Genomic DNA, 13,853 nt, shown 5'->3' with positions numbered 1-13,853 from the left:
ACTGGAGTATCTCTCATGTGCTCCTTTCCAGCCTGAACTATTCTGTACTTAATATTTGGAAGAATGTGTCTAATTTTAACACATTTGATTTGTTTCCTGTTGTTGTGTCCATCCTCCCCTCCCTGTAACTCATTTCCTCAACTCTTGTTGTTCTTATCAGAATCCTGCATAAAAGCATAAACTTTCTGCAGTCCAGAATTAGAAAACTGAAGGTTCTTCCCTTGTAAGCAGATGTAAGGGTGGGCAGCTTTGGGGACTGTCTCCGCTTGTGATGTTTAAGAAACAGGAAGACAAAACAGGACTGCTTTTGTCCCCTCCTTTATTGTACAGAGCAAATGGGTGGAAGTCTATTTTGTGATTGGAATGGGGTCAGTAGTTAACTCACTGCCTCAGACTGTGGCATACCGGTTGATTAACTGGATAGTAGAAGAGCAAGCTCAGATAGCCAGTGTGAGGTGGTTGGCTCTGGTGAGCAGCTCTGTTGTTAGACTGTACAGATTCTAGTGATTTGGACCAGTCCTTTCTTCCAACTTAATTCTATTGATTTGCCTTTGTAACTGATGATTCATTTTATACTTGCCGCTTACTAGCACAGAGGAGGTGTGCACTTCATCTGAGTTTGGGTTTCTCTGGATACAGCTGGATTGAGTAGTAAACTTGTGTGCTTGGCTGTGGATAAATCCGTGCCTTTACTTTATTACAGATCTTGCATTGTTCTTTTTCCAAAATGTTTGGTTGAAGTTTGACTTAATTTCTCCAGTCTGCTCCCAGTATCTAATAAATAAGTAGAAATGACAAATTGAAATACCTTACTTATAATTGAAAATCCTCATACCATTCCCTTCTCGGCCTTATCTATCAGCCTCATTAAGTCTTCCCTTCCCAAAGGTTAAAAAGGCAACCTAAATAGGCTAGCTGCCCCCAGGGGACCTAAGAGATGCAGTTACTGAAGTTCCACATGAGTTTCTTGGAAGAAAATCTGAATTGGGTGGATTATACTAAAACGACACAAGTCAGAAATGATGTCAGTAAAGTGAAGGGGTTCAAGTGTAGCTCTGCAAGGAGGGATTTCAGGTCTGTATTGATTATTCCTGCAGATAACTCCAGCTTTTACAAATACCCTGAAGTAGTCAGTTAACAGCTGGTCTCTGACCAAGGTAGCCAGTGCTCAGAGCTTCTATGAGATAAGCCATGGCATTGTTATTCTCTGTTGTCTTTGAGAAGGTAGCACAAAATAATGTGATAGTAGTGGCAATTTGAGGTTAACTGTAACCAAGTTGGTTTTATTTAAGCAAATATTCACCATTCTCAGCTATGCAGAGCTCTTCAGAAGCTTTCAAGTAATGAAGCTAGAAACCAGCACAGATGACACAGTTCAGTCCTAGTTTTCTGATGTGATATTGCAGACCCTTGCATCACTGCTGCAGTATTTTTAATTAAAAATTGTATTTTAAATTATCTTCTCCATTTCTATGTATGTAAATTGTAGCTATTAAAATTTGAAGCATGGCTCTCCTGTTTCACTAGTAAAACTCATTATAGCCTTTTTATTAAAATGGGCTGTTTATGTTGCCTTTGAAGAAACACTTCTGCAGGCTTTAGAACTAGAATTTACTGATTTATTCAAATGCTGCTTCTCTCAGAATGAAGAGCTAGATAAGAAGTATGCTGGGCTTCTGGAAAAAAAATGGACATCTGTTATAAGATTACAAAAGAAGGTAAGTAGAGATCTGATGGATTTACTTATATAAAGGTTATACTGAAAGTGAATGTGCATCACTGAGCAGAATGTTACGTGTTTCCTGATCAGACAAACGCAGGGTTTAGCAAATGATGCCTTGAAGATGCATTTCCCTTGAGTAGGGAAAATACCTAAACCCATGCTATAGAAAATGTTTTGTCTGTGCTAGCAGAGTTAGCCTCTCAGTTTCCTTATAAAAATGTCTTGTCTTCAGTGGATGGATTGCATGTGCCGCTTCTGAAACGGGAAAGGCAAGAGGTGCCTTAAGGCAGCTTGTAAAAGATTGAATAGCTGTCCCCAGAAGGCTTCACTCTTTAGAGAGATGGTAAAAACCTGTGCTGCCCCTTGTCTTTGGCCATTACATTAAAGGGAAGAAAGCATTAACTCTGGTGCATCAGAGCAAGTGATTCTACAGCAAGTGGACAGTACAAAACTCTTTTTAGTAATGCTTCAATAGATCTAGGGTGTGTTAAAAGCAAAGAAAAATAAAATCAGTGTGCTAGCAATAAAGACCTCTTTATTCTGAAGGTTAATATATCTCAGGCTTTATTACCCCTTCAGTTTCTCTGCTGTTGGTTAACATACAAACTGTATTGGGCACAAAACATTCCCTCAGTAGTAGCATTCCTTTTTGTTAACCTCCTCCAGTAGTTGTCACAATAGTAGCTCAAGCATATTTGTACAGTACCGGAGTGAACGTGGCTTTGTAGATAATTTCTTTCCTGTCAAAATATTTGGGAAATTGGAGAAGAATAAATGATTGATTAAATTACTAAAGAATAAACAATAAATGATTAATTTAGGTTTGATTGTTAGAAACACCAGCACTGTTGGTGTTGGTGAGCACTGGTAATCAGGTTGGGTCTGTGCAATCTTTGCTTTACTGTGAGTTTGGGAGTCAGTGGTATCCGGATTCTTAATAAATGAAGATGAATTAGATCATATACAAAACTAGAAATGAACAGGCTCTTTAAAATTCATAACCTAGGTAATGGAACTAGAATCGAAGCTGAATGAAGCTAAGGAAGAATTTACATCAGGTGGACCTCTAGGTCAGAAACGAGACCCTAAAGAGTGGATTCCTCGTCCTCCAGAGAAGTATGCGTTGAGTGGACACAGGAGTCCTGTCACTCGAGTAATTTTCCATCCAGTTTTCAGTGTGATGGTCTCTGCTTCAGAGGATGCCACAATAAAGGTATGTGTCTGCTACTGAAGATGAAAATAAGCAAGTCAGAGGTCTGTAGTACATAACATCAGTGCTTCAAGCTGGATGTGTATTGTACTGATGGAAGATTGATTGTGTCAGGTTCTTCTTTAGCTTCAGCAGGGACAGATCTTTTAAGTGCTATGACCTGTATAATCTACACCGGTTTATGCTGGTCCAGTTAACATCTTCAGGAGTGTTTTACTGTCTTTTGACTTGAGGAAAAAATAGTTAAGCTAATGCAAATTTAGAGACTGGAGAAATAAAGGGTCAGTGGGGAAAGAATGCATTTTGACTGCTTGGTAGAAGAGGAATGGAGTAGTGTATCGAGTGGTGACAGGAGGAGAAGGAGGAAGACATTTGCCTCAAGTCATCTGAAGTGATTATCTTTAAAGCAGGTTAAAGTGGTTGTGCAGCTGTATTTGTAACTGAAGACTATTCTAAATGGGAAATGCAAATGCCCATGAAGTCCTGTGGCTCTCAGTAACTTGAAAGGGTCTTCGTAGGCTTTTATTGCAGTGTACAATAGTGGGATGAAGAGATTTGTTAAAGCAGGCAAGTGCTTCTCATTTTAGCATCCAATAAAAACGTGATTGCGCATTTTGTTGTTCGAATGTCACAATTAAAGGGAATTATCCTGATAAAGGATAGTCCTTATTGTTCTGTGCTGGCTTGAAAACTGTTTGGAAGAGTGCTGGTCTGAAGAATGTTGAGTAGTGCATCCAGCAGTGTGTTTTAAAACACAAGTAGTTGTAATGGTGGCTCCCTGTTGGAGAAGGCGTCAGGCAGATCTAGTTCATGGAAAGCTTTAAGCCATTGTTTCTGCAGCAGACTTGAGCATAGAGGAATGATGGCTCTGCTTTCAAGCAGTCAGGGCCAGCTGAAAGAGTCACAGCTCCATGATTGTGAGATACTGGAGGAGCCTCATTAGCTTTGGGTTTGCTCCCTCTTATGGATACGTTGGGTTCATTTCCTTCTTAAAGTCAAACCTTGAGTTTGACTGTTGCATTCCCAGTGATTGCCATCTCTTACAATGATGGATTCTTTTTGGTGGATGTTTTTTGGTGGTGTATGCTTTGTTTTTTTTTGGGGGGGGTGTAGGATATAATTTTAAATGAAATTTCTAATTCTGTGCTTGAGAGAGGCACAGTAAAATCTGTAGGAGCTTGTTTTGTTTCAAAGGCTTTTGTTTGCAGTTGAATGATAGAAGACTGACTGAATTAGGAGGTGAGAATGGGGACCTGCTGCTATCACAGTTATTAGCTGCAGTGTTTATTGAAACTGACAGATTCTGTAATCTGCTAATATGTGCATATCAAATGTGGCTTGGATTATCATCCCTAAACCAACTCCTTCTGAATATTGCTCTTTAGTTAGGCAGAATGTGATTTCCCCACCAACTGAAAACAGGCTTTTCTGCTGGCACTGGGGAACTAGCAGAGACAGGGATGAAGAAAACCAGTGGACAAAGTGGATTTGTTCTGTCCAATGTTTTCAAATTGATCTTCTTTATTTTTAAGGGTATTGGGTGTTAAGACTTTTATATACAATGGAACTGATTTCCCTGCTGTGTTTATAGTGCTCTGAGTTAGTTGAAAAGCAGTTTTCAAGGTGCATGAATTCCGTTAATTTATAAGTAACCAAACCCCATAAAAATAAATGTATTTTCCTATGCTGTTATGATTTTTAGGGCTGTCTCTTTGTCTGTTGCTCAATTAATTATTGAATAAGGTGCCAGACTGGCCTGCAGAGTGCAAATGTAAGGCTGGAGACCACAAAGAGTAATGGGTTGCTGTTAACGGATTTTCTGTTCACTTGTCAGGTGTGGGATTATGAGACAGGAGACTTTGAACGAACCCTTAAGGGCCATACAGACTCTGTGCAAGATATTTCCTTTGACCACACTGGCAAACTATTGGCCTCCTGTTCTGCTGATATGACCATTAAGCTATGGGATTTCCAGGGCTTTGAGTGCATCAGAACTATGCATGGTAAGGCACAAAGGGAATTGATTTAGAGGGCTGTAAAGTGAATAATTTTTTTTGTATCCAGGAAAACTGCTGATGTGGAAGGGGCTTATAAGCAGAGAATTGTCCAAGAGAAATAGGGGGGATATTCTGATGCTTTAAGTGCTCTGTAAATAAGGTGTATGCTTAGTGTCTATGGAATGAAATAACATCTTTAGTCTGCTATGGGAATGCTCTGGGAAACACCTCATGATGATGTTGAAGTGAAATGGCAGTTACAGGGATTTAAGTCTAAGAATTAAATGCTTACTAGACAATAAACCCATGCCTTCAAATCAGTAGGAACTTAACCTTCTTCACCCCTCTGTTTCCCTGCTGTACTGCTTCAGGAAGGAAGCATTTGTTGTGAGGGGTGTTGTGCATATACTGCACAGCAGTTTGCTTCAGGTCTGGTCACATTTCACCCTTTGCACTAGGCTCAAATCCCATAGGAAAAACGGGAAAGTAAAACAACCACAACTACAAGATTCTAGTATTGACACTAACTACTTATGTAAAGGCATTTTTATACAGCTGCTTGTCTTGCTGCTACTGTCCTGTAGAAGTGGTGAGTAGGAATAGAGAATGTTTGAGACTTCTGAAAGTAAGCAGACCCCAAAGAAAACGGAAAGCTGCTGACTTTTGTGCATATAGTTCCTTGACCACCACAGATCACCCCTGTAAAGGAAGAACAGACGTTGCAGTTGGCTGATAGTGAGAAAACAAAGCTGTGCTACTGGGTGGTGAGGTTGGCCTACATGCAGCATGTGTGTGTTTGAGCTGGAAGTTGAACATGAGGGTGGGTGAATTATCTTCAGGTGTGTTTCCAGTTACATCACTTCAATCGGTTTGAAATAAAAAATAAGTCGCTTCCCAGTGAGGAGTTGTAAAGTACCATGCAACACTGGGACTAGGATTGTGTGACACTCGGGTACTTAGCACTGCTGTGTTGCTTTTTAGTGGCAGCTCAGCAGGGGCTCTGAGTTCTTAGTGCAAACATGGAAATGAGTTGTGCAGTTGTACATGGCTGCAAGGTGCAGTGTAGTTGCCAGTAAAAGAAAAAAGCAACTTCCTATTGACCTTACTGGCTATAACTTTGGGAAAAAAACCCATCAGGTAAGAAAAGGGGGCTATTTAATGCCTCTGATCTGTTGAGAAGTTATATAGACTCTGTCTGCTCATCTCAGGAGATTCATTTCTAATCCTGACAACTTAAGTAGGGACAATTGCAGAGCTTGAAGAAAGTCAAGTGTATGAATTATAGATGAAGTGTTGTAGTCAAGCTTGTGCACTGGACTTGTCAGCCCCTACCCCACAGGTTGTTCTGGGGAATAGTAAAAAATCAAACCAGGGAATTCTGCTCTTTGCCACTTTGGGAAGTTCGTTTCCATTTTTTGTGGTACTGGAAATGAGCAGTCTTTACAGAGTGTGTTAAATGCCTTTATGTCCTGTTGCTTGTGGGCTGAGCAGAGTCAGGAGCTGAAGCCACATAGATGAGGTTGTAAGAAGTGTGTTTAAGGAAGTGATCCGGATCCTTTTTCCTGACTAAGTGCTGATTGTCTTCCCCTCAGATCTCAGCAGAAGTCACTGTTGTGACTACACAATTGGTTCTTGAATCAGTGCACTACAGCGCTTTGTTAAAACCTAGTATCAGATGTCTAGAAACATTCAGCCTTTCAGCATTAGGCTGCTCCAGTGAGGGCTGGCATGCCCCTCATGAGGACCCGTTTTCCTTCAAGCAGCGCACAGTGCATCAGCGTACTGTAATCAGAGCTAATTGGTCACTTTAAAGTGGTCAGTGTAGCAGCTCCCTCTTCTAAACTGCTGGCTTTTCTAACAGTGTACAAGTGTTGCTTGCAGTGGTGTCTGATTTTAAAACATTTTAAAGATGTTTCTGAACCCATTTCATTTTAAAGGATGCCCAGTATCTGGACTGCGTGGTTTCTAAAAATGTAAATGATTATTTCATAAAGCCTCAAATTTATAGGTAAAGATTATGCTGTAAAACATGAACTGCTGCTGTAGTTTCTTGCCCAAGCCCTGTGTGCTCTGTAAGAACTATTACAGTACCACTTAATAAAGGTTTTATGTTGCTTTTAGGTCATGATCATAATGTTTCTTCGGTAGCCATCATGCCCAATGGAGATCATATAGTTTCTGCCTCAAGGGATAAAACTATCAAAATGTGGGAAGTCCAAACAGGGTAAGTGCTCTTCTGGCTAAACGTCAGCACCTAAACAAAACAAGCAGAAACCTCTCTTTGTGGGAAATGGGCCACATAAATCTTGAATGTCAGCAAACATTATTTGAATTGAGGTATGGTATCATGCCCTTTAGAGTAATTCACTCAAGGATTCTGCCATAAATCATGAAGCACAAGGGTTTAGGTTTAATACTGACTAATTAAAACTGTCTTTATCTTTCTGGGAGCTATGCGGGTAGAACCATAACTCAGGAGCAGGTAGGAATGTAAATTCAGTGGTTAACCACAAGTTTAAATGGAGCATGAGAGGGAGGAGAAATCTGTTACTTTTCTTGGCACAGATCAAGGCATCTCCTGATTTATTTATTTTTTTTTTTTGTCTTGCTGGTTTCATTCATCAGTTGTTTAATCCATCCCTTTGCTGGAAGGTGTAGATGGAGGCTGGCTGAATGACCTGCAAACCTCTGCTGGTTCTTAAAATACCTAGTTAATGCAAGCTGGCCTGTCAGCTTCGTTTCCCCCCGAGCCTCCCGCTCTCTACATTAACAAGGAATTGCCAGTTCTTAGCTGTCACTTCTCCTCATGTCAATGTCCTTTCCATTGACTGTTTTATGGCTTTGTACATCATCATCCAGGATGGGCACGTGCGTCCTGCAGTATTTTTAACTCCTAAGAGTAGGTCAGGCATTACTAGCATTACACCTTGCGCTTCAGAGGCTTCATGTGTAGTGGTTTTACTGCAGTGCTGATTGAGTCACTCTTTGTTTCTCTTTTTGCACAGTTACTGTGTGAAGACTTTCACGGGTCACAGAGAATGGGTGCGCATGGTGCGGCCTAACCAGGATGGCACCTTAATTGCCAGTTGTTCCAATGACCAGACAGTGCGTGTTTGGGTGGTAGCGACGAAGGAATGCAAAGCTGAGCTGCGAGAGCACGAGCACGTGGTAGAATGCATCTCCTGGGCTCCCGAGAGCTCATACTCCACCATATCAGAAGCTACGGGATCGGAGGTAATGTTTCCGCTGCTGCTCGATAAGCACATGCAGTAAGATTTTTGACTATGCTCTGTATAGAACCTACTGTCTAGTATTTGGAGTAACTAAGCTTTGTTCCCAAAGTGCTTGGCAGGTGTAGCAGGTGTATCAGTATCTTTTGCTGAGTATGCTTGGTGTTCTGTTAATCCCCCATCTCGGCATCATGGGATCCATGCTTTTGTGTTTTCTGGCAGTAGGGCTCTACCTGTGCACTAACAAAAGCAAACTTTGGAGAGATGGCTGAGAGTAGGACAACCTCCACATACTTTTAGCAAAGTAATGTGATCTGGCATAACATGATTATAAAGATGCTCAGCAATTGAAAGTTGTGGGGAGAAGTAGCGAGTGAGGACTGCCTTGGGTGTGTTGTGGTAGAATTAAGCTTTGAGTGCTGTGTCCTAGTGTACAAAGTTAATGACAGGAGAAAGCGTTCTGTAACCGAAATAAACCCCTGATTGTGTGATCACAGATACATCTTCTGGTGAGCCTCAGGAAGGGCTTACTAAAGGTCAGTAAAAACTTCCTTCTAAGGATGATAAAATGTAGAAGAAATGAACTAGAATTTAACTGCAATTTCTGCCTTGTCCTCTTCCTCAAAAAGGACACAAGTACCCAAGGGCACAAGTAGGTAACACTGCAGACAGGGACTTGTCTGGTGATGGATGTTACAGATTACTTCAGTCAGATTTTACTTGCATCCTTAAAAGATCCTTATAGTCTTTTATTTGGGAGTAATTAAACCTGCATTCCTGATGCTGACTTGCTCTCGCAGTGGTGTCTCCCGTGCCCTCTGCTGGCTCTTCAGCAGGGTGCAGCCCAGCACGGTGCTCAGCTGGGGGCTAGAAGGGAGTTAATGCCAGCCTCACAGTTGAACACTGCCAGGTCTGAGCACTAGGTCTTTATTTCATTCTGTGCATGATTACAGGTAGAAATAAGTTCAGAGTGGGAAATTGTCAAAAACTCTTAAACTTCATTTCTTTTTATGACAAATGAGAACCCAGAGGTTTGTCTTAGTGTCACACTCGTCTGCCCTGAGGTGTCTGTCTCCAGCTGTGTCTCCTATTAAAAGAGGATGTCTTGCAGTAGGCGAGTGTGCACTCAGTTATTTGGCTTGGTGCATCAGCAGGGGATACAACCATTTCTTTTATCAGATTATTTAATCCCTTCTTTTTGTGTTTATTTCTTCTAGTAACAAAATGCTCATGACTCTCACCTTTGGGATTGTGTGTTTGTTAGCTGTAAGCTGTTGTAAAATCTGGTTTTGCTGCTAAGAAATAGCACTCGGAAGGGATCTGCTTCCTGCCTCCTCTCCCCTCTGCCCCGTATATGCCATAACTTAAACCCTGATTTCCTGTAGACTAAGAAGAGTGGCAAGCCTGGGCCTTTTCTGCTGTCTGGATCCAGAGACAAGACCATTAAGATGTGGGATATTAGCACTGGCATGTGCCTTATGACACTTGTAAGTTCATTGGTGTTTTTCTGGTCATAGCTGTGTATGTAAACCCAGATTTAATGAATGCGTTGTCGTACGTGTTGATGTTTTCAAGAGAAGGCAGAGTTCCTGATAGAAGACAGACACTGGGAATGCACAGTTCTAAAAGCTTCTCTGTTTCAGCTTTTGGTGCTAAGAAATGCCAAGAATCTCAAAACACGCAGTATAAACACAGGGGTGCTGTGGTTTGGGCGTGAGGAGCTTGGTTTGTCTGCAGGGTGCTGGTGATCGTCTGCATTTTGTCCTGTGTTAAACGCCATGTTCCCTGCATGAGCAGCATTCCCATGGGAATTCCAGGGTGCTGGGGGTGGGGAGCAGGATCCGTGCGGATCACATGAGGGCGTCTGTTTGTTTGCCTCCAAGGACAGGAACTCGTATTGTTGGTAGTGCTGATAGAGATGTAAGAATAGCAGCTGAAGATAAACTTGGAGTTCCAAGAGGTTTTAGGAGGCAGAATGACATCCTTGCAGGAGCAGGACAAGGTGCCGCTGAGTGCGCCGTGGCAGGAATTGTGGAATGCTTGGCCTTACAACGCGCCCCTGCTCACTGCTCTCTCCTTGTGCACCAGGTGGGCCATGATAACTGGGTACGTGGCGTTCTGTTCCATTCGGGGGGCAAGTTTATTTTGAGCTGTGCTGATGACAAGACTCTCCGTGTCTGGGACTTCAAGAACAAGCGATGCATGAAAACCCTCAATGCGCACGAACACTTTGTTACCTCTTTGGGTATGTATTGCTCTGCAGTGCCTACTGCAAAGTCCAGAGGTACAGATGTCTCTGCGTCTTCACCAGCTGCAGTTGAGCCCCAGGCTAGACATTGGTGGCTGGTTCTAGTGAATTTAGTGCTGTGTGTGTTTTAATCAAGGGCAGATAGGAATTCTGAGTGGGCTGGATTTTCCACTTCTGTTGCCAGGGTTGCACGTTGGACGTTAACTGCCAGGGTGTTCTGGAATCCCTCACCACTGCCGGGGTAGGCATCTGGGGAGTGCTGTGTCACAACTGCTTGCCCAGAGTCGAATTAAAAAGGCAGCAGAGCCACAAAATATACTTGAAAGTCCTGGGGAGTCCTGGGTGGGAGTACCAGGTCTTGGTGGACATTAATTCCCCTTCCCTGACAAAGGCAAAACCACCAAAGCCCTCCCTGTTCACCAAAGCTAGCTTTACTGTGGAGTCTTCTCTCTTGTTTTTTACTCTGTATTCCTCTGCAGTTTCTAGCTGCTTCAGCAGAGCTAGGGTTAGGTTAGCAGTGAACCTGGGCTTGGCTGCTGAGGCTTCCCAGTCAGACTGCAGGTCTCGTCAGAAGGCAGGGCTGTGACTGCACTCTCAAGTTGCTGAGACAGATGAGCAGGAAGGGGCAGGGAGAAGCTATGAAGAGCATTAAGCCGGTAGCATGGATTGGCTGCCTCACTGTACAGAGGGCTTGGCTGAGCCTTGGGCTCTTTGATGCCTCTTGGTAAACATCCCAGTGCTGTCAGCTGACCCAGGCCAGAACTGGTTTGTGTATGTGGAATATTTTGGGATCTCCTGAGAAACGGAGCACTCGGCGTTTTTTACAGCCGAGCTCACAGCCCATGCTGTCTGCAGCAAAGAGAAAACGTCAGCTTCCTTGGCTTCTGATTCCTGACTGTCTCTTACATAAACACATGAAGTTCTGTCTTCTGGTAGTTTGAGGATTTGTCAGGTTGAGATGCTTTGGACTTTATCTTGATTGCCATGAAAGCCCCTTTATAAGTGAACTGGCAGCCGGTGTTCATGCTTTCCAAAGCGATAGCCTGGGAGAATTTGCCTTCAGGACTGCAGACACGATGAGCTTTGAAGTTTAGCCTCGGAGCTGATGTAATGGCTTTGGAAAGGCAGCGCCATTCAGTGAGGGTGGAAAGCACGGAAGTTTGGGATTTGCTCTTAACGGAAGCTCTTCTTTCCTCACAGATTTCCACAAGACGGCACCGTATGTGGTTACTGGAAGTGTAGATCAAACAGTAAAAGTGTGGGAGTGCCGTTGATTGATTCACATTGACCCCCTTTTCCTCTGGATGCACTCAGATACCATGGTTACCCATTGAGCTCTGTTTAAATAAATATTGTCCTTTCATGTAAATTATTCTGGATGTAGATTGAGCTTATTAAATGTTACACACAAAGTATTCATGCATGGTGAATCCAAATTGTATACTGTAAATTTACATACGTTGTCTAGAAGTACCATAGGTTTAAGAACATGGGCTGGCATTGGTCACATCAGACCTAAGAAGGCAGAAGTTGGATAATTGGAATAGGGCACTTAACTGAATAGTTGACAGTGTCGTTCTATGTCGGATAATTATACCTGTTTTTCTTTCTGCTGTCTGTTGGTGCCTGAATTGGTGACCTCATTTGGGAAAAGTTTTGTAGGGCTCTTTCAGAAATGTGTATCTATGTAACATCACTTAAGTGTGCTTAATAAATCTTCTCTAAGAATACTAGATAAGGCTGCAATTCAGAATCTTCTGAACCTTATATGTAATTAATGGAAATTAATTAAACTCTGGAATATTTGTCATGAAACATTTGCCAAATCAACAGAATACACTCGTTTTGGCCTCCTATCACGCAAGGGTTGGTATATTTATATGACTAACTGTAAACCTGAAAGAAGACAACAAATCTTAGTAGCAGCTGATGTGATAAATGTATTTATTTTTTATTTGGTCATTCAATGGTTAAGCTGTGCTGTTAAACTAAGTTGAAATGTTTTTTTTGTTGGGTTTTTTTTAATGCTAGACGAACTTCCAGGAGGAGTTGTCCATCCCACTAGAATTTAGTGATCCAGTTTCCCATAGAGCTGCCATGGTACAACTTGCTGTTTGCTTTCAATGTTTGTTAGAGATGTGCAATTGCTCTTACACAACAGGATCAGAGTACGCTTTCCTCTTACTCACTCGCAGGAGGTTGGGGTATACAGAGGTTTCTTGTTTCTTTAGTGCCTCCTCGGAAACCCTTTTGAAACTGAGGTTATACTTACCTTGACAAGACAATGTGGCTTGAACAAAAATGTGCTGTGGTTTGCATATTGAGAAATACCTGGGGATACAGTATTTAAATGCTTTAGAGGAAGCACTGACTACCCTGAGAACCAGATTGTAATGGCAGATACAGATTGATACAGGCCCTGCAAAGAAAAACAAAACACCATCAGCAAAACAGAGTCCATCTGTGGTAACGATGCTATCAAGTAATCGTTTAAGACCAAACCACCCCAGCTTGGGTTTTGGTATTGGTAGTGTTTGGTGCCTACCGCTTTTAATTTGCAAATCCTTAAAGTTACGTATTTTGATCCGAAATGAATTAAAGCATTTTAATCAGCATTTCTGTGGCAGATTCCATTACAGATAACCAAGAATGACAATACTCACCAAACTAACCAGCTCTTTTTAGGAATCCACTTACAATTGGCAGTAAATGAAGTACCAGTCTGCTGTTTTAACAGGTGAATTTGTGATTTGTTTTATTCCTTTTGTTTAATACATGGCTTTTAAAACTGTCCCTTTTAACCGAGAGCCCCTGCCCTGTGGCTGAGGGTGTTCACACCGGACCTGTGGGGCTCCTTCCCTCCTGCCACTGGACATGGATCCAGTCCCATCCTGTGGGGCGGAGGGACAGCAGCCCTGAGTCCTGGTGCAGGCTCACTTGGGAAGGGGTGGAGGAGACTTGAGTCTGATGGGGGGCTTTGGGAGCCAGGTTAAGATTGAGGCTGATCTCAAGTCCAGTGGGTTCTGTCACTTTCTGTGTGTGTTTCTGCCGTTGAGCATGCACAAATAAAGTGGTTTTTGTTCAGTAGCTGTTTGGACTGGAAACATTTGCTGCTTTTTTGTCCTACTTGAGAATTCCAGATACACAGGTTAAAATTCCTCAGCACATCCACAGCTGTCAAGTAATACATCTGTTTAAGTCCTGATAGGACCTGTCAGCTTCATTTAAGTATAGAGTCAACCAGGCTCATGTACATAATTCATAAACATGAATGAGAAATTAAAGGTACCTATTAAATGGAAGTTGTCTACTGCAGTTTTTCCCTTTAGCATCCCCGTAGTTCCAAGGACAAGCAAGTAAAGTGAAGTCATGTAAGCAGCATTCAGTGGCTTGTGTGAAACACTGCTGAGTACTTCTGCTTGTAACCCCCTCCTCTGGTAAGCAG

At 42.3% G+C, this 13,853-nt stretch overlaps 1 protein-coding gene across 2 annotated transcripts in view; it reads left to right on the top strand.

Annotated features, from left to right (window-relative positions):
• PAFAH1B1 (platelet activating factor acetylhydrolase 1b regulatory subunit 1) overlaps positions 1-11,823 on the top strand; it is a 28,775-nt gene extending 16,952 nt beyond the window's left edge. For both annotated transcript variants that reach the window (XM_062615644.1, XM_062615643.1), the window contains exons 4-11: positions 1,644-1,718; positions 2,730-2,936; positions 4,768-4,936; positions 7,052-7,154; positions 7,936-8,164; positions 9,546-9,647; positions 10,249-10,405; positions 11,609-11,823. In XM_062615644.1, the coding sequence (XP_062471628.1) occupies positions 1,644-1,718; positions 2,730-2,936; positions 4,768-4,936; positions 7,052-7,154; positions 7,936-8,164; positions 9,546-9,647; positions 10,249-10,405; positions 11,609-11,682 (1,116 nt within the window). In that variant the 3' untranslated portion in view covers positions 11,683-11,823. The remainder of the gene's footprint in view (positions 1-1,643; positions 1,719-2,729; positions 2,937-4,767; positions 4,937-7,051; positions 7,155-7,935; positions 8,165-9,545; positions 9,648-10,248; positions 10,406-11,608) is intronic.
• The last annotated feature ends 2,030 nt before the right edge of the window (positions 11,824-13,853 follow it).

Source organism: Pezoporus occidentalis, unplaced genomic scaffold (genome assembly GCF_034315485.1).
Source record: "Pezoporus occidentalis ecotype Australia unplaced genomic scaffold, CSIRO_AGI_Poc_V1 ctg183, whole genome shotgun sequence".
Lineage (NCBI taxonomy): Eukaryota > Metazoa > Chordata > Aves > Psittaciformes > Psittacidae > Pezoporus > Pezoporus occidentalis.
This window is presented reverse-complemented; position numbering and strand designations above follow the sequence as displayed.